Source organism: Hesperophylax consimilis, chromosome 21 (assembly GCF_061612785.1).
Source record: "Hesperophylax consimilis isolate HC1 chromosome 21, BYU_Hcon_1.0, whole genome shotgun sequence".
Lineage (NCBI taxonomy): Eukaryota > Metazoa > Arthropoda > Insecta > Trichoptera > Limnephilidae > Hesperophylax > Hesperophylax consimilis.
In genome coordinates, this window is record NC_142856.1 from 26469734 (window position 1) to 26497618 (window position 27885).

General features: G+C 34.9%; 1 protein-coding gene across 1 annotated transcript in view; it reads right to left on the minus strand.

Moving 5' to 3' along the window:
* Window positions 1–3059: 3059 nt before the first annotated feature.
* LOC149413809 (bridge-like lipid transfer protein family member 3B) overlaps window positions 3060–27885 on the minus strand; it is a 74017-nt gene continuing 49191 nt past the window's right edge. Inside the window, exons 23-28 of the mRNA XM_089644742.1 lie at window positions 16899–17060; window positions 15199–15336; window positions 11133–11319; window positions 10207–10318; window positions 8833–8944; window positions 3060–7430 (exon numbers count right to left, since the gene is read on the minus strand). Of these exons, the coding sequence (XP_089500868.1) occupies window positions 7365–7430; window positions 8833–8944; window positions 10207–10318; window positions 11133–11319; window positions 15199–15336; window positions 16899–17060 (777 nt within the window). The 3' untranslated portion in view covers window positions 3060–7364. The remainder of the gene's footprint in view (window positions 7431–8832; window positions 8945–10206; window positions 10319–11132; window positions 11320–15198; window positions 15337–16898; window positions 17061–27885) is intronic.

The following is a 27885-nucleotide window of genomic DNA, read 5'->3' on the forward strand; positions in this document are numbered from 1 at the left end:
TACAATGGTTCCAGCCATTTTATATTTTTTTTACTCCAAGCTATAATAAAGCTATGACATTGTATATTTTATTTTTAATACCTTAAAATAGCTGCAATTGCGATGCAAAACATGAATATACATATATTTTTAATCATATTTGTTCTTTTAAAAGCTACTAATGTTCACTATAACACATTATGTAATAACTAATGATTATGACTAATATTCACACTTAAAGTATTGCAGATTTACAACACGTTGCAATTAAATTCGCAAACATAATTCAATGACAATTATGATTCAATTGCGCATTTGCGACATGACTCAATAATACACAGTTGCACATTACAGTGACATTTTCAAGCATTTTATGTTTTGTAAAACGATAACAGTTTTTACAATGATTTATTGAAACCGTTTAAAACTCTTATCCACTTTTTTATTTATGACCGTTACCGGTTTTTGTAACAGGCAGGACCGGCCTTATTGGAGCAGTTCGCTCCGGGCACCGAATCGCCAAGGCGCTGATAATGCTTCACATGATACATTGCCAATGAGATTATTTTTCATAATAATGGCGCTACATGCAAAACACAAATCATCCAAATATAATTGATTACAGCGATCACCTACCTACTATCTAGAGCCTGGGCATCTACTGGTTTTGACAAGGGGCGCCAAAATTCTACTTGGGCCAGGCGCCGTTTGACCCAGGGCCGGCCTTGGTAACAGGTTACAGTTTTTGCAACATGTTTTAATGAGGCAATATGTTTTAATAAAACTACATAAAAAGTAAAAAAAAATAAGGTAACTACATAAGAATTATAATGACTTTTTAGTCAATTTGGTTTTTCTTCAATAATTATTAAATAAACACAGACTTTAAACGTGATGATAGAGCAGGGTGGCCACAAAAAACGGATTTCAAAATTCCCTGATAATTCCAGGTTTTCCAGGGCAGTTTCTATATTTTTCCCTGATATGTTTTATTTGGTATAAGGACATATCGTTCAAAATTTTATTTTTGAAACACTATTTTCATCTACGCCAGAAAATTAGAACAGATACATAAATAAAGGGAATTCCGTCATCTAAAGCATTTATTATTTCCTTGCACCACAATGATCTATTCAAAACAAAATACACTTATTACAAATTTATGATATTTCGCCTGAAGACAATTTGTGTACAAATGAAAAGACCAGACAAAAATAGACAAATAAACAAAAGTAAGTACAGTAGAAACCCGATAGTTCGAAAAAACGCGTAATTCGAAATTTTCGCCAAAAAAATTTCCGCACAAAATTTTTTTCATACAAAATGGTTTTTTAATTCGAAATTCGTTAATTCGTAATTCGAAATTTATTTTTGTCCGCACACGAAAATTTGTTCGTGTAATTCGAAAAAAATTGATTTTTGCGAAAATAAATCATAATATTTCGTAAATATGAATCTAAAAGTCAGCCGTGGCGGTAAAACGCCGAAAAATGTATTTTTACGTGGTTATACATCGTCCTAATTAGTATTATTATTTTGTAAATCTGAATCGATTTACACTGGAATGTTGTATTTTTTCAAATTTATTTCGAATATCCGAGTTTGAAGGGCCGAGAAAATACGTTTTACGCGGATATATGTCGTAGTTTTACGTGTTTACACCAAATATCTGTATTTAAAGGGTCGGCCGCGACAAAACTCGGCCGCGAAATTTCGATTTACGCGTAAATGTATCGTATATATACGAATTTATTTCGAACATTTGAATTTATATGGCCCGCTGCGACGGAAATCGGCCGCGAAATCTCGATTTACGCGTAAATATATCGTATTTTTACGAATTTATTTCGAATATCTGAATTTTAAAGGGCCCGCCGCGACGGAAATCGGACGCGAAATTTCAATTTACGCGGAAATATCGTATTTTTACTAACTTTACTTCGAATATCCGAGTTAAAAAATACGGCGCGACGGAAATCGGCCGAAAAATTTCGATTCACGCCGAAATATGACATATTTTTACGAATTTACTTCAAATATCTTAACTTAAAAGGCCGGCCGCGACGAAAAACTGCCGATAAAATTCGATTTACGCGGAAATATTTCATATTTTTACGAATTTACATCTTAATTTAAAGGGTCGGCCGCGACGGAAATCGGCCGCGCATTCTCGATTTACACGGAAATATATCGTATTTTTGCGAATTTTTTTCGAATCTGAATTTTAAGAGCCGGCCGCGACGGAATACGGCCGCAAATTCTCGTTTAACGCAGAAATATATCGTATTTTTACGAATATCTCAATTTAAAGGGTAGGCCGAGACCGAAATCGGCAACGGAATCTCGATTTACGCGTAAATATATAGCATTTTTACGAATTTATTGCGAATATCTGAATTTAAAGGGCCCGCCGCTACGGTAATCGGCCGCGAAAATAAAGAAATAATTGGTATTAATACGAATTTACAACTAAAATACCACCCGGATTTGAAGAGGCGGCCGAGAAAATCGATTTTCGGCGTATTTTTTTTTTTTCATAAAAATTCGAATTACGTGGGAATTCGTTAATTCGAAATTTGATTTTTGATGTCCCGTGGATTTCGAATTAACGAGGTTCTACTGTATTGACACTTTGTAAAAATGTTGATAATGATGATCTTTAAATTTTATTACGACCGTACTGGGTGTCCGACCCTTTTGACACTTTGTTGTAACTTTGCTAGCTTTTTCTTTACAGATTTCGCACCTACATAGTATAGGGGAAAAACCAAGGCGGGTGGTTTACGACATGATTGTGTTGCAAGGGCTATTTACGAAAATAATAATAAAAAATACCTACTTATCTAGTTTGTCTTTGTCGGCATATCTTTTGTTACACACGCCGCAAGTAAAAGTAATAAAAGACAACTTTGGGACTTCACAAATCGTAAATAACGAATTTCATTTTATTTTTGGAATTCCCTGATATTTTAAGAATATTTTTAAATTCCCTGACATTTCCCTGATAATTCCCGGTTCGGTAAAATTCCCTGATAATTCCCGGTTTTCCCGGTTTTCCAGGTCTGTGGCCACCCTGATAGAGTCATCAGATTTGATATTATATGTGAAATGTAACAATTATTAGACAGTCTTATTATGTCAGAAAAAAATCAGTCTAAACAAAAAAAGGAATTCATTTACTTTAGTAAATAAATTATTTCAAAAACATACACTCAAAAACCATGTAGTAATTAAAAATATTAAGGAGGGGTTATTTCACAGAATTTGAATAATTCATCAAATTTCCAAGTTAATTTTCAAGTTCTGTGTAAGTTCTATTCAAGTTTTGTTATTACATTTTAATTATTATATGTCAAGTAACTGGCCCATAATAATATAAAAACAGAACTTGAAAATTAACATTGAAATTTGGTGAATTATTCGAATTCTGTGAAACAAGCTGTCCCTCGTCTTATCCAAGCTAGGTACAATTTTAACATTATTTATTCCAGCACACACATGGAAATTAACATACTAAGGGGGTATTTATTGGGGTTAAACTGTTAAGTAACTACTGGTCTAGTAATTTTAATCATAGGATTAAAATGGCGGTAAAAAAATACATTTGCTTGATGGGTACCGTTACTCAGCAGCGGTGAAACAGATAATATACTAATACATAGTAGAACTAATCAACAGTTTACTCATAGGTGGGGAAATAACCCCTATCTCAAACAATAATCACTATGTTGAAGCTACATAGGAATATTTCCATTGCAAAACATATCTTGGTTCAGTTCTACGAACCTAATCAACATCCTCTTGTATCGTTGGAAAGTACAGAATTCAATACACCGAATGCTCCAATGAAAATAAATACCTTCACTTATATAATATTGGCAAATAAGCTAATTCGACTATCAATAATCCCATCAATCTAAAAATAAATATGTAGTTATTATACATTATACAAAAATCTAAATATGTATTCACAACGTAATGTACAAATATTAATTATCATTATAGTTGTCCTTCTCGCGCGACACGTCTGAATAGAATCAAATAACCTTAACAATTCTGGCCGTTACAACGCAATCTATCCCATCAAGCGTCACATTTTGACACATTATGTGTTTTAGAGAAACTTTATGGATCACATATGCAACAGCAGCATAGATAAGGTTAACAAAGAAAGTTGCAGTTATTTGTTAATTATTGCAAAATAAAAATATGTATTACACATTAACAATCACTGTTGAATCTACATATTAACAAAGCTATACAATATACACAACGGCCCGTATTCTGAAAGCGCCAACAAAATACAGCGCAATATTATATAAAAACGTTTGTGATGCAACATATTTTTGTTTATTGCGATGAAATTATGTCTTGCACAACCATTATTTGTTTTGACGGCTCAATGTCCAATTTGCAACGTTCAAAGACATTTTGTCCAAAAACAATAAAAATAAACGCTTAGAAACATACATAATAATGTCACAATATGGAAGCCATATTACAGTAACTGTCGAATGTAAGGTATACTTTTCTATTATTGTATTTGGATCAATCTGGATTCTAGTTACAAGACTGGAGTGAAAGCTACAATTTTCTTTCTAAGTTCTCATCATTATCACAGTGCTACATCCCAGGGTGGAATTTGGCCTCCTTCAAAAATGTTTTCCACTGGATATGCTCCTTCGTCATTCACTTCCAGTCCACAGACCTTCCTGTCTTGCTCCAATCCTCTTCCACGCAGTCTTCCTCAGCCTACCCCTGCGTCTCCTGTCATCTGGCATTCTTACAACATGTCTCACGCTCATTAGATTGTGAGATTCATGGTTCATTATAATTCATTTCCTAGAGTAGTCCAAAGATTTTTGATTTAATTTTTCTAATTTTGTTTCTTCTTTTTAGATTAGGCACAATGTCTTATTAGACAAAATAAGATGTTGTATTTAAGTTTTATATATATTTTGAGCAGTTTGCTTCCAAGTTCTGCTCTTCAGAATATTTATCTGATACAGCATTGTATTGCTCCTCTGTGGTGATGTACAGAATTACTACAGAATCTTTATCTGATACAGCACTGTATTGCTTCTCTGTGACGATGAACAAAATTACTGCATATCAATATTTTAAGCGGAATAAATAATTGTTTCTGGACATAAATAGACTTTGACGACGATTATTTATGGACGAATTATCATGGTAACATTTTAACAGCTATAAATTCTGACAACTCTATAAAAACTCACAATTTTTATTCACTTTTCACAATGTCAATATTCTAAAACTACTTTCAAGTCCATTACCCACACCCTCGAAGCACTTTAACATCCTACACCAACATTTCACTATTTGAATAATTTATTGATACGCTAAGCATAATGATGAGGAATTCTAAAACTGTAGATGAATCTATTTGGTTCCACATTTATTTCATATTGTCACTACTATTTTAGGTGAGTTTTTAAAATGAAGAAGATATCAATGGAAGAACAGAAAAGTTTGAATACACTTCTTGAAGAATAGTCATAAAATTTCATATAAACAGTATACATTTTGGACTAATTTACAATATTACGTATCCATACTGAAAAGGAATATTTTGATATATTTTACACAACTAAGATAGAGTATATTAACAGGGAGATAGTTTGAACATTATATCTGGGAGATCTAGATACATAGTAAGATATTTTTTCAATTAGAAGAAAGGGTTACAGAAATAACGATGTTATACTTTACTCAACAGGGTCACACGAGTGTAGCGCTTTCACAACATGTTCGAATTAAACACGTACGTTTGCAACACATTAATATAACAATCATGTTTGTTATGTTATTCAATGATGGATACTTATTTTTATCAGGGAGACAAGGTTGTTGCACATTTCCAACTCATGATGTACGTTTATCACAATGTGTCTCGAGAAGTTTAGTTTGTTACGTTAAAAAGTTAAATGTGACTGGGTTTTAACCCTTAGAAGCCGGAGCTAGCGCGAAGCGGTGCCCACGCACGTTACGAAGCACCGTAATTGCAGTGTCGACCTTAGGCATTCATTTTGCCTTTGGACATTACTCCTACAGGGTTTGTGAAACACAAAAATCAAAATGTCACTTTATCAAGTATGATATTGTCTTCATGTTGGCCTTTACAAACATGTATTTTTATTTATTGAATATTATTGCCGGCTCCTACGGGTTAATTCAATTTTATTTTACTAGGGATAACTTGTAGAAACTAATAACTGCATTGTAATAATTAATCATTGAAGAAGATAAAATCAACAACTCTCAATGAAAATACGAAACAGACAAAGACGCAAAAAATAATAATTGAAGATGTTATATAGTGTAGTATTAAAAAATGGAAGTATGAGATAAAAAATGACGGAATGTAATGGGGTGGTAATAGCTCATTTGGAAGAGATGCCAGTCTGGGAAAGACCAGAGGATCTGGGTTCGAGCCCCAGTTGCGACCATTGCTTTTTTATTTCATGTGTCTTTGTCAGACTAAATTGAGGGTTTTAATAATTAATGATTGTTGAAGTTATGAATTCTTGAATCCAGTAATAATGTTAAAATTGGCACAGTCGAAGCTCTGTAAGTAGAAGTCCAAATTGTTATGAAATTCCGTACAGAAGTACAAAATTGTTTTTAACTGCGGTAACTCCATAATATACATCAAGCACCTGTTTTGAAGGTTTGCACCTCTATTGACACATGAAGTTTACAATAAAAAATCAAAAAGAACCAATTTTGATTGAACCTTTTTACCTTTAATATAAACTCACAAACTTTGTAACATTTTAGATGGTAGATTGTAGCATGTGCTCTCTAAACAGATTCAATAATATGTGCCATTTAACATTTTTAACGCAATCTATCCCACCACGTGGCACGTTTTGACACAATGCTTGTGTTTTAGTGAAGTTTCACGGATCACATAAGTGACATGCGATAGCGACAGATGGATCACAGCCGCGTAGATCAGGTTAAAATGTTATTTTAATAAGATTAGAGATAACATTGTGGTTGAACATCAACTGTAACTCCTCGATAAAAACATAATATATATCTTGCAACACTTTAGAATCTTTAGATTGTACATCTATTGAAGAATGTGCTCTCTCAGAAGATTCAATTGAACATGTTATAAAAGTAGAGTAGATGTAAAGTGGTGTTGATCATCTGTCAGTTGTAACTCCTCAATATGCATCATTCAAACACGGCGATCAGCTTGTGATGTATGTTGCCGCTCGATGCGTCTAGTGCTTCCATGGAAGGCTCGCCAGGCAGCCCCACAGTGCGGGAGGGAGGGAGGGGCATCAGGGGGCGGGGGCCCCCTTGCCGTCCGAAGGGGGACAGCAGGACCTGCAGTCGAGGCAGCACTGTCGCTATCTGTTTCCGGCGCGGCCCCACATCACGCTCGTTCCGCGTACTTCCACCCCCGAGGCACGCTCCTGAAATTAATTTACATATGAAATTAGATGAAGATATCAGTATTAATATAAATGCATCGTCACACCCTTACATACGGTTACCAAATTGAATTAATGAATAAGAGAGCACGTTCTAGCTGCCAAAATACAAACATTTTATTTTTCAATTTAATTAACCCCTCCGACTTTTCGCGAACTTGAAGCTAAGATGTCTTTACCGAAATGTCAATTTCACGAAAACGTTGTGTTATTACCGCCTCACAATCAAAGCTCTATAAATGAAACATTACTGAACGGAGCCGAATAGTAAAAACTGTTTTAGAAAGGTTACAAAATAGGCTTTCAAATTGTTGTATCATAAATAAATATTAACATTTGTAAATATTTAAATTTAGAATGGAAACATGAAAAAATTGTAAAAATGACTCACCTGTAATGTTTTATGTAAAAACGATACTAAAATCACGGATAATGTAAAAAAAAAACACTTATTTCATCGTACAAATGTACAATAAACAATTCTGTCACTTCACTTTTTGACCATTTCATACAAAATATATTTTAAAAAAAATAATTAAACTTGCAAGGCGGGTCGGCACGTCAAACGGCTTTCTTGGCGTCGTTTTACGATTTGGCGGGTAAAATTTGCTTCCACTGAGTAGGTCTTTTTACGGGTTTCTATGGATAACTTTGAATAGAGATGTGAAGCTTCATTCAATACGAATATTTTACTTTTTGTTTTAGGGATGTCACTAGAAGAATAACGGAGTTATGACGATTTTTGTGGAAACACACGCGTTGACGTGTAAACACGCTTATTGTACTTGACTGCTATCGTTATTTTATCGTTTATATCTGCTTACGTTGCTGACCGGTTAATTCATTATTTAAGAAAAAAAATAATATTACAATTTTTAAAGATAATACAGTTGACTCCAGTTGATTGGCACACCTGTTTATCGGGCCAGATGTTCGCCGTCCGTTCAGTTCGCAGTACACTGTTGCGCGTGTAAGAAGTTATTTTTGAGGTTACTGTTTGTTTATGATATTTTATTTTATTTGTAGATATTTATCCTTGATTATTTTATTTTTCATATTCATATGTACCTACCTGTAGTTAGCACATAATTGTTTTTCTGTAAGCGAATATTTAAAAATAAATTTTAATAAAGTTAATAATACATTCCAGAGAACTCGAATAAATGTAAAATGTTTAGATATAAAAAAGCTTAATAAATTTAGTTTTATTTTACTCATCTTCGCTGATTTGGGACAGCCGCTCTGGGACAAAATTTTTGGGCACGACGTGTCCCAATTAAGTGGAATCGACTCTATTGCTTTCTTCAGGAGTGTCGTGACTCACAAGATTTTCGCCTTCGGTCTGAAAGGATTATAGTTGATGTTTATGGTGATTGTTAATTACCTGTAATGAGCGCACAGTCTCCAGTAGGGTGGTTTTCTCATCAAGTAGCGCCGATACCTCGTCCTGAGCGGAGAGCAGGCATGCTTTCAATATGTCCGTCTCTTCTTTGTTTCTATTACAAATAAAAAGATTTTATTACAGGATGGTCCTTTCTCTACAAAGCTATGCAAGTATTCGATACTCATGTCGCAAACAACTTGTCACGCACAGTCCGGACACGTCGCTACTGAAATAAAGAGACCCGCAATGCCACCAATCGTTAAATGTCCAACTTGAGTGACGCCATATTTAAAGTCTCGATGAAGTGAATGGCGATATCCTCGCCCTGCTGGTTGTGGGAGACTAGCGTCGCCGACAGGTTGATAAAATGTCGGCAAAGTATGCCTGAGTACGAACCATAGTCGCCAAGATATTTGCTTATCCTGTGGAAGAAGTGCTTAAAATGTCCAACTAATTTGAGTAAGTAAAAATTTGGTTATGTTTAGATCACCGAAGAAGTAAACCGATAGAAGTGTGTTGTAGCGTGTTTACGTGCCTGAAGAAATTGATCAAACATTTATATACAAATATAAATTCTTTGTTGAATAGATTATCAATTTACTAGGAGTCGAAAGGTTTTATATAAATTGACAACCCCTCATAATTTGTTCAGTTTTGTGAGCAGCACATACGGTCTAATGGAAATCCCTTACTGTCGTGGTGAGAAACATGATTTAAACGGTGTTAGAAAGAGAAAACACTACGCTTTATATTCAAATCTAGAAGAAAAACCACAAAATAATTTAAATGTACACCTCTATGGAACCAAAGGTTCCGACAATTTTATTATTTTAATTTTAAAATGAAAGACAAACATTCCCGGGTTATGAATAACCTGATAATATTTGAAAATTTTCTACTACCACCACAATAAGCGGAAAATGTTCCTTGTGTTGTGATGGAGGACTTGAACCTGAGGAATTGAACACACTAAGCCTGGGTTACACCAGTTTGATTAATTATTTTCATATGAAGCAACAAGAAAGTGAGGTGAAAGTAATGATTATAATACATTTGTCTAATAAAATGTGTTTTTTCTTGGTATCTGCAATTTTAAAACTTTTATGTTTGCATTAAAAATTTTATCATATCAAAAATTATATGTTTAATTCTAATAACAATATTTGAAAGCGTATTTCATCACATTTCAAAAACAGTTTCAAGTTTTCGGATCAGTTCAAAATAATTGCATTTATTTGGATTTTTTTGCAAAGCGGAAATACAAACAAATTCTACGACCATCAGACAGCGTCTTAAGAAATGTAACGATTAATATGCCAGAGGCCTGAGGGGTTAAATCGGTATAGAACATACTACTTGGGATTATCTGTTTACCTTCTGAGAGAATCATTCTCTTGGGCCAATCGTTCAAGTGCATTCAAACGGCGCCTGAGATCTTCATTTTCTTGAGATAGTTTCTTCATTGTTGACGGGTCGATTCCCATGTCTATAACAAGGATATTCATTCATTATACAATTCTATTGAAGAATTTCAAAATCATCAAATGTATTCTTGACCACTCGAGTGTTCGGTTTTGTATTCGATCGCACTCATTCCAAAAACCATATCATAGAATCAATTTCGAGTGAACTTCGAATATATATATATATATTTTTTTATTATTTTTTAAGCATAATTTACAGAAAATACATAAATCATTTCACATAATTTTTTTTTTTTTTTTAAAGAAATATTCCTAGTTTACGAATAACCTGACAATATTTGAAAATATCCTACTACCACCACAGTAAGCGGAAAATGTTGCCAGTGTTGTGATGGAGGACTTAGCCAGCCGAGGAATTGAACACACGACACCTGGGTGGGACCCAAATGCGATGCCAACTCAGCCACCAACCTGTCGTACCACCTTAATAAAGCCAGGCTTTTGTGTATGGGGGATGTGTCATTTTGTTAGTTATTTTTATTTACATGCTAAAGTATTCAGTTTATATTTTCAGTGTGTCTTAACGTTAAGTTTAAAGTCTTTAATGTTACATATTTATATTTCGGATACCTTCTGGCAATGAATTAAAAAAATTTACTGCTAAATATTTATAGTTAAATTGCGCCAAATAAATATTTTTCAACAATTTAATATGCATTTTAATATTATTTATATTTTTATGTGAGCAAAGTAGGGTGTGCAGTGCTTAAGGATGCCTTAGGGTGCGTCTAAATGGACAGCAAGCCCCTGGCTGAGCGTTATGTGGCTATTTCACATGACAGTGCATATGAACTAGTGTAAAATTAATTCTCTTACCCGTGATAGAAGGCAGTGAACTCTGCACAAGGTTATGCTGGGCCGGTCGGACGTGCACCACTCCGTCCTCTCCGCGGGCCAAACGCAGCCCGGACAGGGACAGCCGAACCGGCACCGTGCCCGGGGAGCTGATGCTGCTGGCCGGACGGTCCTCATTCAGTTTTATGGACACTCCCTCCAAAAGAGCCTGCAAGTTCATTCAATGTTTATTCATCCAACATCGACAAGCCAGGAAAACATGATTTAACCTGATCTCCACGGCTTTCGCATAATATTTGATTCATCGGTAGCTAATCCCATACATGGATGTCGCATACGTTGCATAAATTATTGTATTGAACTCTCACTAAAACCCATGCATTATGTCAAAGCGCACCACATGATGGGAGAGATTATGTTGAAAAGGCCAGCATTGTAAAGGTTAAGATTTTATTATTTTAAAGGTAATCAAACAAACTGATTTTGGTTGTCTGTGTTGTGTGTTAGTCCTGTGTAAAATCTGGCTCAATGAAATCAAATATGCTTTGAATTCAGATAAGTGATAAAGGTAGCTTATTATATGCAGAGATGTACTTTATTTCAAATAAATCCATTTCAAATGGAAATGCAAAATGCAAAATGGGTGTTTTCCATTTTGCATTTTAAATGCTTTTCTAAAAAACATTTTGCATTTTGCATTTTAAATGCTTTTCTCAATGCATTTCCATTTTAAATGCTTTTTTGCAACATTCTTCCTACTATCTCCACTCATCTTTTTTTCATAAGCCCCAAATATCAGTCGGTCCTCAACCTCGCTATGAGAGATAATTTATATTTGTCAAGTTGCTCCCTGGTAGGAGCCCTGGTAATTGAGTGATACCATTACAAAAAAATACTGAACATTGGGCCATGACGCTGTAATATTAAATGTTAGATAGCAGTTTCTATGTTTTTACGTTGGCAACATTTATCCCGCGCAAATTTTTTGTGGTTCATAATCCGTAGTCGTGGCATTTTTTTGATTTACCATCATGTAATATGTTTGTTCTACATTGATGTCCATTATTAAATGACAAAATTGTTTAAAACTTCTATGATTATTTTAATTGTTTGACCTGAGAAACCATTTTGCATTTTCAATGCACTTTGAAAATAGGTATTTTGCATTTGAAATGCTTTTATAAAAACAATTTTGCATTTTCAAATGGAAAAGTTTTGACCCATTTCCATTTTGCATTTCAAATGGTTTTGGGTACCCATTTTGCACATCTCTGATTATATGCCATATAAAAATAAATCCCAACTTCTGGTATTACGCAGTGGAATGAGAAAGCTTATTAATGCAAACAATTCTGGCCTATCAAATGAATCCTTTAGAATTTTATATAGAAATACCAAGTCAGTGAAATTCCTTCTATCCAACAATTTAAGCACATTCATTCCATTCAACTTACCGTTAAACTTATTGTGAAATTAAATATGAGAGCATCAGCAGAATGCTGCATGCTCATAAAATATGTAATAATAATATAAAAGAGTTTGGTACTTCAACAAGATTGCGGATACCCATTTAAAAACTTAGAAAAAGTAAGAATTTATTTTGTACTAGCTGTACCCCGCCATGAGTTGCTGTGGCTCAGTCTGTCTATGCTGATAGAAAAACAATAGCACATGTTTATTTTACATCCAACAGATGGCACTGTTTAAAAAAAAAACTTGTTTATCTAACAGATTACGCTGTTTTTCAAAAAAAGCATGTTTTTACCTGTCACAGGTGACATCTATATAATGTAGGTATATAAAAACACACGGGTATTCGAATGTATCAAAATTTCAAAGCAATCGGTGAAGAACTTTTGGAGACTTAAGATTTTGAACAAACGAACATTTCTTTTCATTTTTATGCATATAGATTCAACAAAGGCAAAATATACACTTAATATTGTTGAAATGTACCCACTATGAAATGTTTAATATCTGTAAATTTTTCATCACTGCAACTAATGTACTGTTTGTTTCTATAATATTTATTTATTCGGGCAATGATAGCGGATCCAGCCCTAGTTAGTTGGGTCACTCTGGTTCCACGTCTGACGACCATCGGTGGATAAAAACCATAGTCAATCAACCAAAGCTTCATGGAAAAACATACGCAAAGATGCACTACCCTGTCTGGCAGCGAGGGGGAATCTCTCCTCGGTGATCCAGAGACTGACATTATGTTAGGGTCAGCTTGCAGGACTCCAGGGGCAAGCAAAATGAAGCGGAGGAAGAAATGCGAATGCTTAGATGGACGGCAGGAGTATCATTAAAAGATAAAATTAAAAGCTCACGCATTCGTGGTAGCCTGGGTGTCACTGACATAAACAGTAAGCTAGAGGAACGACAGTTAAGATGGTATGGGCACATAAGACGGAGACCACCAGACCACACAGTGAAGCAGGCAATGTCTATATAGCTTCAAAGACAGTCATCCAGAGGTAGACCAAAGAACTCCTGGATGACCCAATGCTCCAAAATCCTACAAAGAAACGGCCTAGATGAAAGCGACACTCAGAACCGAAGAAGCTATAACCTGAGAACGAGAAGAGCCGACCCCAACAGCCTACCTAGGCAATGAGTTGGGATAGTGCTAGGAAGAAGAAAGAAGAAGACGCTATGAAGGCTTTTACATGTATACAATATTTAGTTAAGCTGATCAGGAGTACAATAATGAGTGTATATTACGTAGCATATAGACCGAGTACAGACAATATAAGCAGGTACAATACAAGATAGGTACTATGAAAGTGGTAGCGGAACAATATTTAGTAACATTGTTGATGTTAGTAAAATAAATATGAAATGTTTATTGTTTAGCATGTTAGTATTTAGCAAAGCTTTATAATGCCAGATTGGGTATTATACAGAACATAGCTTAACATTAGTATAGGTTTTTACAATAAGAGGTGTTATTTTGATATTCAATCGTAAAAGATCAATGGTTTCGTTGCTTGTGTGGCACGTAGCGCCGTCTTGTTGAAAGTAAACGTTGTCCACATCAATACCAACCAATTCCGGTCATAAAAAATCATTAATCATCCATTCACCGTAACTGTTGCTCCAGCCTCATTTTCGAAAAAGTAAGGTCCAATGACTCCGCCGGACCATAAACCGCACCAAACAGTCACACATTGAGGATAGAGAGGCTTTTCAACAATAACTCTTGGGTTTTCCGAGCCCCAGATGCGACAATTTTGCTTGTTGACGAAGCCACCGAGGTGGAAATGGGCCTCATCACTCAAGATGATTTGCATTTGATTCACTCAAGTGAATTTTAATAATTTCAAGCGTTGTTGAAGCGTTGTTTATCGTTCCATTTTTATTAATGGCGTAGTTTCTACTTGTCAAATGTCAAAAAATGACAGCTTCAAAAGTAACATCTACCGAAATAGCGGGCTATTCAAAATAACACCTCTTATTGGAAAACCCTGTATAAGAATAAACAAGAATGGTTTGTTGTAAAGCAAATTTGTAATCAACAAACATTTATTACGCCCAATTGGATGTTTTATGGAACATAAAAAAATTATACAAAGATAAAGTGTGCATGTAAGAAAAAAGAAATTTTGTAGATCAGTTACAAATATTCTAATACATTGGTCACTGAGCTGTGGCGGGGAACTGTACTTATTGATATCATATGTGTGGAACCGGCAGACATTGTCTAACACTTAATGACAACTCTGCTTAAATGAATAAAAGGGACAGAGCTAATGTCAAAGGAAGTGTATTGACGAAGCCATCCGTTGTTAGAAGTCAGGAACAGTTTTTTTTTTTTTTTTTTTATATTTACTCCACACAGGAGGCCCTGAAGAAAATAATTTCCCTCAGGGCCTATGTCATCTTTGGGGATGCTGTGTGGAGGGTCTTTTTGTGGAGAGGAAGGAGTGAACATGGGTCTTGAAGAGTCCTATGTTGTAGGAGGGAGGAAACACAGAGGCCGGCAGTTCGTTCCACAGCCGAGCTGTTGAACTTAAGAACGAATCGTAGAAGCGACCCGTTCTCATGTTGGTCTCAGGAATCGATTTAAAAATCAAAGACATACCTCAAGTGGAATTGGAGGCACCAAGATCTCATCTTCCACCAGGTCGGAGAGTCCCAAGGCCGTGCTCATGTTCAGCGTCAGGTCCAGGTCTCGCACCACCACATCCATGAGGCCGGAGAAACTGCCCATCACTGAATCCTGTAAAAACATAGAGCAAATTCACCCAGTGGTTTTGAATTGAAGAGGCATACATTTAGACTGAAAGTTTCATATTTGTTCTTAGTTATAGGCCTTAGTCATAAGTCACTAGATAGAAGTCTCAGAGGTAAGTCCCTAGTTTTAAGTCAGTAGTTCTAGTATTAACTATTTAAGAAATATATTTGTACAACGCCCTTCAGGTGATTTCTCACAAAAACGGCGCTATATAAATTAGTCAAATATTATTAGTTAACCCTTGAGTCTTTTTGGCAGATATTTTTTCCAGCCTGACACGGACTCATAAAAGTCATTCTATCTTATTTTGTATTACGGTGAGATACACAATTTAACAGCATTAGATACAGACAGCACGCTCTGTATTTTAATTTCACAGTTTACCATGAAAAATCCTGAAAAAATTTAAGTATTTCAATGAAACAACATTTATGATGGCTTCTTTCAAGAAATTTTAACAATTCATCAAATTTAAAAGTTAATTTTCAAGTTTGGTGAAAGTTCTGTTCTGATTCTTTTATTATTTCAGTTCTGTGAATCATCTCACCCATAATGATACAATAACAAAACTTGAATAGGACTTTCACAGAACTTGAAATTTGAAGAATTTATAAAAAAAAAACGACGCGTTATATTCAAATCTAGAAGTTAACCACAAAAGAATTGAATTGTACACCTATATGAAATCAAAGGTTCCGACCGCAATTTGAGAAAAAAATATTAAAGTTTGTGAGTTTTTTACATGAAACGAAAAAAATGGAGGTGGTAATAATGTTTATAATAAATTTTTCTAATAAAATGTATGTTTTTTCGTTATCAGTAATTTTTATTTCAGTGAACGTAAGGAAAACGTATGAAAAAACATAAGGCGAACCATTTTTAAAATTTTAGTTCTGTGTTAAAGATTTTAATATTTCAAAAATAGAGTTTAGTTGTCGGATACATTAAAAGTGAATTCTATTTATTTGGATTTTATTTTAAAGCGGAAATAACTTCTGACAGAAAATGCCAGAGGCCTGAGGGGTTGGCTGGTTACAAATATAGTTTTTTTTTTACTACTATGTATATTGTGCTCGATTTCATCAATATGACGTTAGTATAGGTTGGACAATTAGAGTTGAGGTGACCAGCATATACACAGGATTGATGCATATTATGTGGAACACTTTACAATTAGAGGTGAGGTGATAAGCATATACACAGGATTGTGTTTATTGATGCATATTATGTGGAACACTTCCAACAGTGATGTTCATTGCTTAAAACAGACTTTCGTCTTACATAAGCCTACTTACTGTTTTTCGTGAAAAGGGGATAAGTGTAAATGTTGACCCAATTTGAATATTTGAAAAGTTTTAACAGTAAGTTCATTTTATTAATTAATTAGATCAGTTGCATTAATTTTCCTTTTAAAACAAAACTTAATTTTTTTTAATTTCTAAAGTCAAATAATATACTGTATGCAACTGTGAGTACTGTGTTTGCATCATCTTTGGCTGCGATACCTACACCTATGCAGTAAGGCAATAGGTATTCTCCAGGCTTACCAATGTGACGGAGTCTTCACTCTCGTACGGAATGACAATGGGTCGGTTGGGGAAGTGGTCGAGGCGCAGACGCAGTTTGGGATTGAACTCTTCATTGTGACTCTCGTCCTGGGAGGAGGCCGCACTCTCCGCCCAGCCTCTGGACCGCGATGCAAATTTACTCTGAAAACGAACATAAAATAACAAAATTAAACAAACTAAAATGAATTTACGGTACATTTAACGTGAGCGTGTTGTTGGATGAATTAATTAACATTGTTGCATGCCACCAGTGAAGAGATAAACCGCGTATTGTGGGCATGTCAGTGGGCCCGAAGTAAGCTCAATTTTACCTTTATTTCTGGTGAAATTGATCAAAAATTTTCACACATTGAAAATCTATCTTGAAAAAAAAAATCAATTTCTAGGAGTCGAAAGGTTTTATGAAAATTGATGGTTGATTTCCTTTCAAATCAGCATAGATCTCCACAAAAAGACCCTCCACACAGCATCCCCAAAGATGACATAGGCCCTGAGGGAAATTATTTTCTTCAGGGCCTCCTGTGTGGAGTTAATATAAAAAAAAAAAGATCACACTTAATAATAACAAAGCCTAATAGTTCGAGCTGCCAGACATAGATGGCTCTAGTGGAGATAGATATTACAGAGCATGCTATAAGCGCTCTATATTTTTATGGTTTGACCTATTTCAGCATATTGCTCGCCATACATTCGCATTGGTAGTGTATGGCGAGCAATATGCTAAAATAGACCATGGCATGATGCGGACAGCGTAATGTGTCACATACCTAAAGGTTATAGACTTATCCAACAGATGTCGGTGGGCTAGCAGATAGGCTTCTTGCAACAGAAAGATTTTGAGGGCATAATAGAGAGGATGTTGGCCTCCAGGCAGTCCTACACACTCATTCACGATTTTAAGAGTTTCTAGTCTAAATAAAGGCAAATTGTTTTGCTGTGAAGAAGGCGTTATTATTTATCAAGAAACCATTCACAACAACTAAGAATTTATATGGCGCATTTTTGTGATAGTTCACCTCAATTTGCACATTACTAGGGATTATCTTTTCAGTGCATGCCACACTAACACCACAGCAAATATTGTAGCCGGTTTAAAAAATATATGTATGTCCAAAGAAAGTCACGTTTTTGATTCTGAGTAAAACCATATTAGTGAAATGTCATTAAACGTCAGTACTCCTGTTTTGGTGCATCAGTGGTTTCGAAAGTGAATAAAATACCAATTATTGTAATCAATGACTTTACAATACATATAGACTTGCTATTGTCTCACAATTCCGTTATTATTGAACTCAAGACAAATGTGGAAAGTTATGTTTCCAGTAAATTATTAATTCAAAAGTTGTTCATGTATGACAAAGATAAACATTCAAAGAATATGTGCGTATGAACGATAGCGGGCTGCGTTTTCGTAATTGCGTTGACTACTACATTCGACATCATGAGTGTGACCGAGATAACAAGATACGCTTACTCGCTTGCAGTATAAGACAAACACGGAATAATGTATGAGACGACCTACTGCTATTAGGTTGTCCTTCTTATACTCATGTATGGCTATCTCACTTTCTCTAATGGCGCTGAAAATCTTCAGGAAATAATCAAAATAATTGTATTTACGAATGAAAACATTTTCTCAACACAAACTAGGGCATTTTGACCCTTTTTAAAGGTAATTTACAGGTAGCACACAACCTTACCCGACTCTTGACAGTTTAGTACAAAAATCGAAAGTACTCCGATTGAAGTACTTTTTGCTTGCCACTTGAGATTTCTACAGTGCGTCTATATATATTGTTACGTCATTGATTGAAATATATAAATCAATTCTCAATATTACCCATGAACTAGAATTGACAGTGTATCACCACTTTGCATTGTATGCAGAAACATATATAAGTCCTAAAAATGTAATTATTCAATAAAAAAACATAAAACCTAAATATAAACAACATGCAACATTTACATTATAATACAACAAATAATAACTACATATTTATATTATATAATTGAATGGTGGACCTACCTTATTTAAGTACCTAAAGCTATTGACAATACTGTAAATGTAGATAAACATATTAATTAATAAATCAATACATTAATAATAATAATGATAGTTTATTCCGGAATGTATGCAGGGGAAGTGCAATGCAATGCATTCCATATTTTAACATTGGACAAGGCGTTAAAAAAAAAGGAATAACATGTGTATAGGAAAAGGTGTGAGGAGGGAAAAGGTATGTGAAAGAATTATTGCAGAAGAAATGTGCAAGTTCTTGAGGAGCTGTAAAAATCAAGATAATTAATAAAATGTTTGGTAGCGAATTTTTTAAAAATATTTTTCGAATGTTGTTATCCAAAGATGATTTAAATTATCAGGGATTAGTGCAGGGATTCCCAAAGAGTAGGTTGCGACAAGTTTTTTAAAAAGTGTAAAAAGCATTTTGAAACTCACTTTGAGATATTTTTGAATTTTGAAAAATTTAGTATTTGTACAGGGTGGCGCAGATGGATCGGGTGGTTTTAAAATACTTAGTTAATAAATTTCCATTGTAACTACACATTTTGCACTTTATTTCAATCCAATACCTTTAAAATTGACAGTTTGACAAGTATTTTAAAACCACCCGATCCATCTGCGCCACCCTGTATAAACTTACAAACAAATCCCGAACGATCGTTCCTCGAATAATCGTTTTCCCACATTTATTGTTCATTACTGACAATCCTGAATTTAATTTCATACCGAAGTTGCAAAAATAGATCGCATCGATTTTACCTCTGAGTAACGTTTTATAGCATTAATCGTTTTGCTCGATTGATCGTTTTTTCAAATATGAACATACAGATGCCACATTTCGTAGCTAAATGCTTGGTTTCGATTAGCGGTTCTCGTAAACAATGTGCGGAAGATTCGAAATTTCTGGACTTTAGTCATTAGACGTCGTTAGACATTCAAACACAGTGGTGCACACTTGCAATGTTGTTACTGTGCAGAAAATCTTTGAAACTAGAAAGACACATTGACGTCAAAGGGTGAGTCCTGCCACGGTGGTAAAGGGTCGAAAGAAAGGATCTGTGTTGTTTTTAATTAGTTTTTAAAGGACTTCTATGCAGAAATGTGTACAAAACTAGAAAATTGTTTATTGTTTGTATATAACTGTACAGCTCACCTTAGTGATACGACATTTGTATGAATAAATTTTTCCGATAGGTCCCGTTAACCCCTATAGTGCAGCTGGCTACATTTGCAGTCTAGTGAAATTATGACTACCTTGAGGTGCACTGCAGTGTTCGGTGTGTGTATAGTTAAGTTTAAAATGTTTTAAATATATATCGTTACTGTCAATGAAAATTCCAAACTAAAAAAGTTGGTATTGGAGAAGCGTGAGATGCCACTGTAGATATTTTTTGATCATGATGCATGGTGATCGGGAAGTTAGAGGAGCGGATGTAGCCAATGCATTTGCAACCCATTTCCAATCAGTGTACAGTAATGAGCCTCCATTACTAAATCCCATTTCTGCTTCCAAGTTGAATGTGAAGGGAGCCCAAAACATTGATATAAGTCATATAGACGAATCAGATGTTAAATCTTCAATTGATAACATGAAACATACACATTCACTTGGGCCAGACTTTCTTCCAGTATTTTTTTTAAAAGGATGTGTTGAATTTTTAAAAATGCCACTAAGTTTTATATTCAACCTATCTTTAGATACTGGTATATTTCCTGATTCCTGGAAAGTCTCAAAAATTTGTCCCATTTTCAAAAGTGGATCAAAGACATCTGTCGAAAATTTCAGGCCAGTGGCAATACTTTCCGCCCCGGCTAAGTTATTCGAATCGATAATTCATAAACATGTGCTGTTTCAAGTAGAGCCTTTCTTAATATCGGAACAGCATGGGTTTAGAAAAGGTCGATCAACAGATACTAACCTACTGGTACTCACAGATTATATTTCCAAATCTTTAGATAAGGGCTACCAAGTAGATTGCTCATATAATGATTTCTCGAAGGCATTTGATACCGTAAACCATGACATATTATTAAATAAATTGTCAACTATAGGTTTTTCTTTACGGTTTCTCATATTCTTTGCAAGCTATTTTACTGGAAGAAAGCAATTTGTATCTCATGGAATATTCTTGTCAAAATTATTCCTTGTGCTGTCAGGCGTTCCACAGGGCTCTAATTTACGACCACTCCTCTTTCTGATTTTTATTAACGATATTACAGAAAATATTCTGCATTCCAGGTCACTTCTTTTTGCTGATGACCTAAAACTATTCTTGGAAATTAAAACTTTAGAAGACTGCATTCGACTCCAATCGGACATTAATAGAATTGTTGACTGGAGTAAACGGAATCGGATCGAATTCAATGTTTCTAAATGTTTCATTCTTTCTTTCACACGGGCACGTCATACTTGGTTTTACCGGTATACCATGAATGCCCGAAGTTTAAAACGTGTCTCCACTATGAAAGATCTTGGCATCATGTTTGATAGTAGGCTGACATTTCATACTCATATCGAAATGACGTGTAGTGCTTCACTGAAAATGCTGGGCTTCGTCCTACGCACTGCGAGGAATTTTAGAGACACCCGGGTTCTCCAAGTGCTATACATTGCGTTGGTTAGGAGTAGGCTTGAGAGTGGGTCGGTGGTTTGGAGCCCACATCAGGTGAAGTATTCCCTTATGTTGGAGAGAGTGCAGAAGAAATTTCTGAGATTCCTCTACCTGAGGGAGTATGGCTACTACCCGTGGCTCTATCCTACTGACTTTCTCTTGGGCATGCTCGGTATGAACCATCTACGGGTCAGAAGAGATGTGCATATTGTATCACACTTCTTCAAACTGATTCGTGGATGGTTTGAAAATCCGACTATAATGGAGAGTATTAGTCTCTATGTTCCTGATGGTTATCTCCGTCACCGACAGCATAGACTGTTTTATCTCCCGGCCTGCAGGACCAACTTGCCAATGGTCATGCCGGTGGGGAGAGCAGTCTTGCTGTTGAACAGAATTAATTCGGATATCGACATATTTAGCATCGGTGAAGCTGCCTTTAAAAGGCAAGCTCTATTGATGCTGGTATAGTTTATACACCGCTAACTATTATGTAATACCATTTTACAAATATACTTAAAAACGAAATAAAATGTAATTTTGTAATGTTTTTAAAGGAATAAACAAATTGAATTGAATTGAATTAAAATAAAATGAAGTTCAATAGAAGTCTTTAAAAAAGTTACGAACTAAAAAATTTTTACAAAATTTTTAAACTTGTCTGAAGATAATACTTAAAACGTTGTTGATGATTGGTGTGCAATTCTTAGAAATTTGAGAAAATCTGAATTAACACACTTCAAGTGGGCGAAAACAGGGTCCCGTTCGAGAAAATGGATTTAGCTTCAAACCGTTATATATAGTGGTCACCATACACCAACTGTAAAAGTACTGTGTGAAATTATTGCCTAATTTGTAATACAACCCCGTAAACTGAAATTAAAGTCAGTTTTGGGTCATTCAATGATGTGTAAGTGAGGCGTAAAAAATTGTTTTTCTTACTGATTACATCACAAAAAATTTGGTTTTAATTTTTGCAAAAATTATTACAAAAAAGGGATGATTTCCGCGTCTCCAGTGCAATAAGTGCAAGGATTTATTACCCATTCTACAGGTTTAGTATAGTTTCTTGTGATTAAATATTCTTCCACACAAGAGATAAATGGAGTCTTGTATCACATTGTTTCTACATAGTAGAACCTCGTTAATTCGAAATCCACCGGACATCAAATTTCGAATTAACGAATTCCAACGTAATTCGAAATTTTATGAAAAAAAAAAAAAAAAAAACGCCGAAAATCGATTTTCTCGGCCGCCCTTCAAATCCGGGTGGTATTTTAGCTGTAAATTCGTATTAATACCAATTATTTCTTTATTTTCGCGGTCGATTACAGTAGCGGCCGGCACTGTAAATTCAGATATTCGCAATAAATACGTAAAAATGCTATATATTTACGCGTAAATCGAGATTTTGCTGCCGATTTCGGTCGCGGCCTACCCTTTAAATTGAGATATTCGTAAAAATAGGATATATTTACGCGTAAATCGAAATTACGCGGCCGAGTTTCGTCGCGGCCGACCCTTTAAATGCAGATATTTGGCGTAAACTCGTAAAACTACGACATATATCCGCGTAAAATGTATTTTCTCGGCCCTTTAACCTCGGATATTCGAAATAAATTTGAAAAAATACGACATTCCAGTGTAAATCGATTCAGATTTACAAAATAATAATACTAATTAGGACGATGTATAACCACGTAAAAATACAATTTTCGGCGTTTTACCGCCACGGCTGACTTTTAGATTCAGATTTACGAAATATTATGATTTATTTTCGCAAAAATCAATTTTTTTCGAATTACACGAACAAATTTTCGTGCGCGGACAAAAATAAATTTCGAATTACGAATTAACGAATTTCGAATTAAAAAAATTTTTCAGCGGAATTTTTTTTTGCGAAAATTTCGAATTACGCGTTTTTTCGAATTATCGGGGTTCGAATTAACGGGGTTCTACATAGTTGAGACCCTTACAAAAAGATTGGCATACAATATTCATATAGAATTATTGACAGCAATGCTTTTAGAGCCATTCAAGTAGGACCGGTGTTAAAGGTAGAACTACCCTTTCCACCGAAAGTGTGTTAATACAATAAAAAAATTGTTAAAAAAAATTTACTGTTTTAATATATTTTTTTCATATTTATGTATACTTATTCTTTACCTTGCTAGGTATAATCCTCCCTGTGGTGTCTTTTTTTCTAATATGCTTGATTTGTTGGTAATCAAATATTAAACATAGTAATAATATAAAGCTGCAAAAATTCATTTTAGAAGCCCATTCACTAGTCGCAATTAATATTATAAGCCATCCAAACAATATCTACCATCTAGGTGTCACAATTATCTCTATACATATATATAAACTAGACCCACGTATGTTGGGTCTTTCTGTGATGAATCTTTATTATTAAGTTCTCTATGAGATGATGCTCTATCGCGTCACATTGTCTATGGATACCACTGATCTAGAATGCATAGATTAGCCCTCGTGGGAACGGAAATTGATTTTTACAGCACCCAGACTTCGCCCCAGGCTTTTACCACGGCTGTAAATAATTTTCTCTGAGATTCACTTATAAATCAACAGTCGTATATAGTGAGATGCCGATATAAGCACTGAAATTTTTATATCAATATTCATTTTATATCGACACAGGAAAGCAATACTGCCGTAAGTGAAAATGTATTTAGAAAAATTCCTTTAAAACAGTCGCAACAGAATCTTCTAAACAGGGAAAAACCTATGAAATCTTGACTAAATGTACAGTGGAAAATCTGTTTACATGTCCAGCTAAAAACTCTCCAAATGGTGTGAAATTAGCACAGCCTTTTCTGTCGGGAATTTCCAGGTCAATGCAACTATTTTCAGTTTACAAAATTAACATTTTCATATTATCATAAACCTAATTTCTAAGACAACGAAATTATTTTCAACTTGCCACAGGATTTTCGTACATATAATAAACCTGATAAACATGATTTCTATCATGAGCTACGGAGCTTTGAAATAATCATCAATACGACTATCAAACATAATTTTAAAATTATGCATGGTTATACGTAATTGTAACGGCAATTAAAGTAGTGTTTGCTTTTCTGTGATGATATTATTCTAATGCTGCATTAGGAATTGAACCTGCAACCTTCCGACGCGGAAGGTAACAAGCTAGAGCGACAAGCGAGCAGGTCCTGCTAACTTCACGGTAAGCTAGTTCTTGTAAGGTCATAGTTCACTCGGCGTGGAAGGGCTCATCTAGGTATTCTACATCAGAGGATTGAACGGCTAATAATTGTTATCTTCAAGTCAAGTACCTTGGTATGAACCTTTTTGGCAGATAGCGGAGCAGTACAGCGGTGCCACATACAGACAGACAAGGAAAGAGAGAGATATATAGTTAGAAGAGCATTCCTTATATTACAGAGTTAGACTAATCCATTATATATATATTATGGCATGCAAACAAAATAGAGATTGAATGTGAGATTGGGTTGTGGCATCCGGCTAAATGTACAGGGTTATTAAACAATGGTGTTCTGTTAATAAATATGTATTATTATATATACTTAATGGAACTCAATAGTGTTCTGTTAACAAATATGTATTATTATATATACTTAATGGAACTCAATAGTGTTCTGTTAACAAATATGTATTATTATATATACTTAATGGAACTCAATATGGTTCTGTTAACTAATATGTATTATCATATATGCTTAATGGAACTCAATTCATATTACACTGCTTGCTACCATTCTGAAGTGTTCATCTATATAAATAAAAATGTAAAATTGTTCAAAATCTTAAATCTACGAAAGATCTTCACAGATTGCTTTGAAATTTTGACACAATGTTGCATTCGAAAACGCGTGCGTTTTCATTTACCTATATTATATAGATGTCACCTGTGACAAGTAAAAACTTTTTACTTTTTAAAACAGCGCCATCTGTTGGATAAACATGTTTTTTTTTTTAAACAACGCCATCTGTTGGACGTAAAACAAACATATGCCATTGTTTCTCTATCTGCACAGACAGACTGAGCCACAGCAATGCTTGACGGGGTACAGCTAGTTACATAAATAAATATTATGGATATAATATATATTTTAAAGTGAGATCCACACAAGAGTTACATGTGCCTGGAGCCTGCGAGTCTATTGGGGTATGCTGTGAAGCTGAACGTAGTGGGGAGGGGAAGGAGATGAATAAGATAAGGGGGGAAGATTATATTATTAGGGCTATTCAGATCTGGTCACCAAACACAAATCTAAAGTCATATCAATTTTGAATGGTGTTCTTTCTCCGGGGCGACTCAGAGTAGGTTCCACTCAGGAATGCGCCGCAAATATTCAATATTTTATTCAAAATGAATTAATTTTGTATTTTCTCAAATTTTATGAATACAGTTAAAAATGTGCAGAAGTTTAATTTTATGATTATGATGACTGTACTAAAAATAGGTAATTTTAATATTTTCCTTAATTTAATTTTAAAAATTATCGAAAACCGCATGTTCCAAAACGGTTTAAGCTGGCTATAACGTCGTTATGAAATATAAAACGCCAATGTCTGGTACCACGACCATCACAAACGTCGCCGAATTCATGATTAAAAATGAACACGTCGCTTTGGTGGCAAACCAAAAATAGCACATTTTAAATTATTATAGAAAATTTATTCGTCAACATACAAATACCTTATTGTGAAAAAGGATAACTTAATTAATAAAATAAGTTTTGTATGCCGGGATTTGAACGCACGACTTCGGGATTCATAGTCAGAGCCTTACCCCTCGACCGCTGAGGCCGTCGTTTGGAATGTATGATGATGGAAATTAAGCCTGACCAAAGGGAACCAAGGAGGAGTGGAGAGGAGAGATTAGGCCCTCTTTCCTCGTTGGGCCTTCATGGAACCAAGGAAGAGTAGACTCCTCCGTCGTGGGGCCTTCAGGGAACCAACGGGGATTTCGGGGAATCAAGGAGGAGTGGAGAGGAGAGATGAGGCCACCTCCGTGAACTCTTCCCTTGTGGGGCCTTCACAGAACCAAAGGGGAATGGAGAGGAGAGATGAGGCTCTCTTCCCTTGTGGGGCCTTCAGAGAATCAAGGGGGATTGGAAAGGAGATGAGACTTGGGAACACACACTGTAGAACCAGAAGACATAGCCACATATTCAATAACAACCCTGGTGAACTTTATCAAAGGGACCGGGTGACTGTTAAAGGAATGAGGTAAAATGGGAGATAGCACAATGGGCCTATAGCCTAAGTGCTCACGGGAACTACATGTAAACCATCTCCGCTCTATAAAAAAAAAAAATCCTGATCTAAAGTATCAAGCTGTGTGTGAATTGAGTTCCAGTGTCAAATAATTTTGTTTCATATGATATTCGATGTTATAATGTTGTTGAAATTGTGTTATTATTGCATACTTTCAATAAGTGTTATATTTTATACAAGAGTTCATCGCTTTATATGTGAAGAATTAAGAAAATTCCAATGTTATGTTATTTACAAAATCTTATATAATATTGTCTTATAAATAGATAATAAATAAAAAGATAGGTATAGAAAGAAAAGCAGTGTTACTGTTGTCAATAGTGAAACCGAGATATGCTTTCGCTCAACATAATTGGAGAAAGCGGCGTTCGTTACGTAAAGAAAAGCATTTTTTAAATGGCCGCCCGTAATCTGTTTCGAGTACTCTCTCACTAATCCGCCACCCCAAAACCGGCGGATTACAGTGCATACATACAAAATATGCTAAGAATTAAAACCGGTATTTCGTAAAAACAAACACCGGTATCGATCTTGTGTAAAATTTTTATTTTTTGGTTTAACCCTTCAGGGTAAATTGTTGGAGTTTGAGAACAGCTCATACGGTCTCATAGAAAACGTTGTGTCTCACTTACTGCAATGGTTGGAAATATAATCTAAACGGTGTTAGAAAGAAAAAAACACCACACTCTATATTCAAATCAATAAGTTAATCACAGAAGAATTAAAATGAAAACTTCTATGAAACCAAAGGTTGTGACAGCAAATTTACTAGACTTTTTATTGATTATTTTTAAAGAAATAGACAAAAAGTTAGGTAACAGTAATCTTTATAATACAGGGTTTTCCAATCGGAGGTGTTATTTTGATATTCAATCGTAAAAGATCAATGGTTTCGTTGCTTGTGTGGTACGTAGCGCCGTTTTGTTGAAAGTAATCGTTGTCCAGATCAATACCATCCAATTCCGACCATAAAAAATCAATAATCATCTCTCGATAGCGCAATCCATTCACCGTAACTGTTGCTCCAGCCTCATTTTCGAAAAAGTAA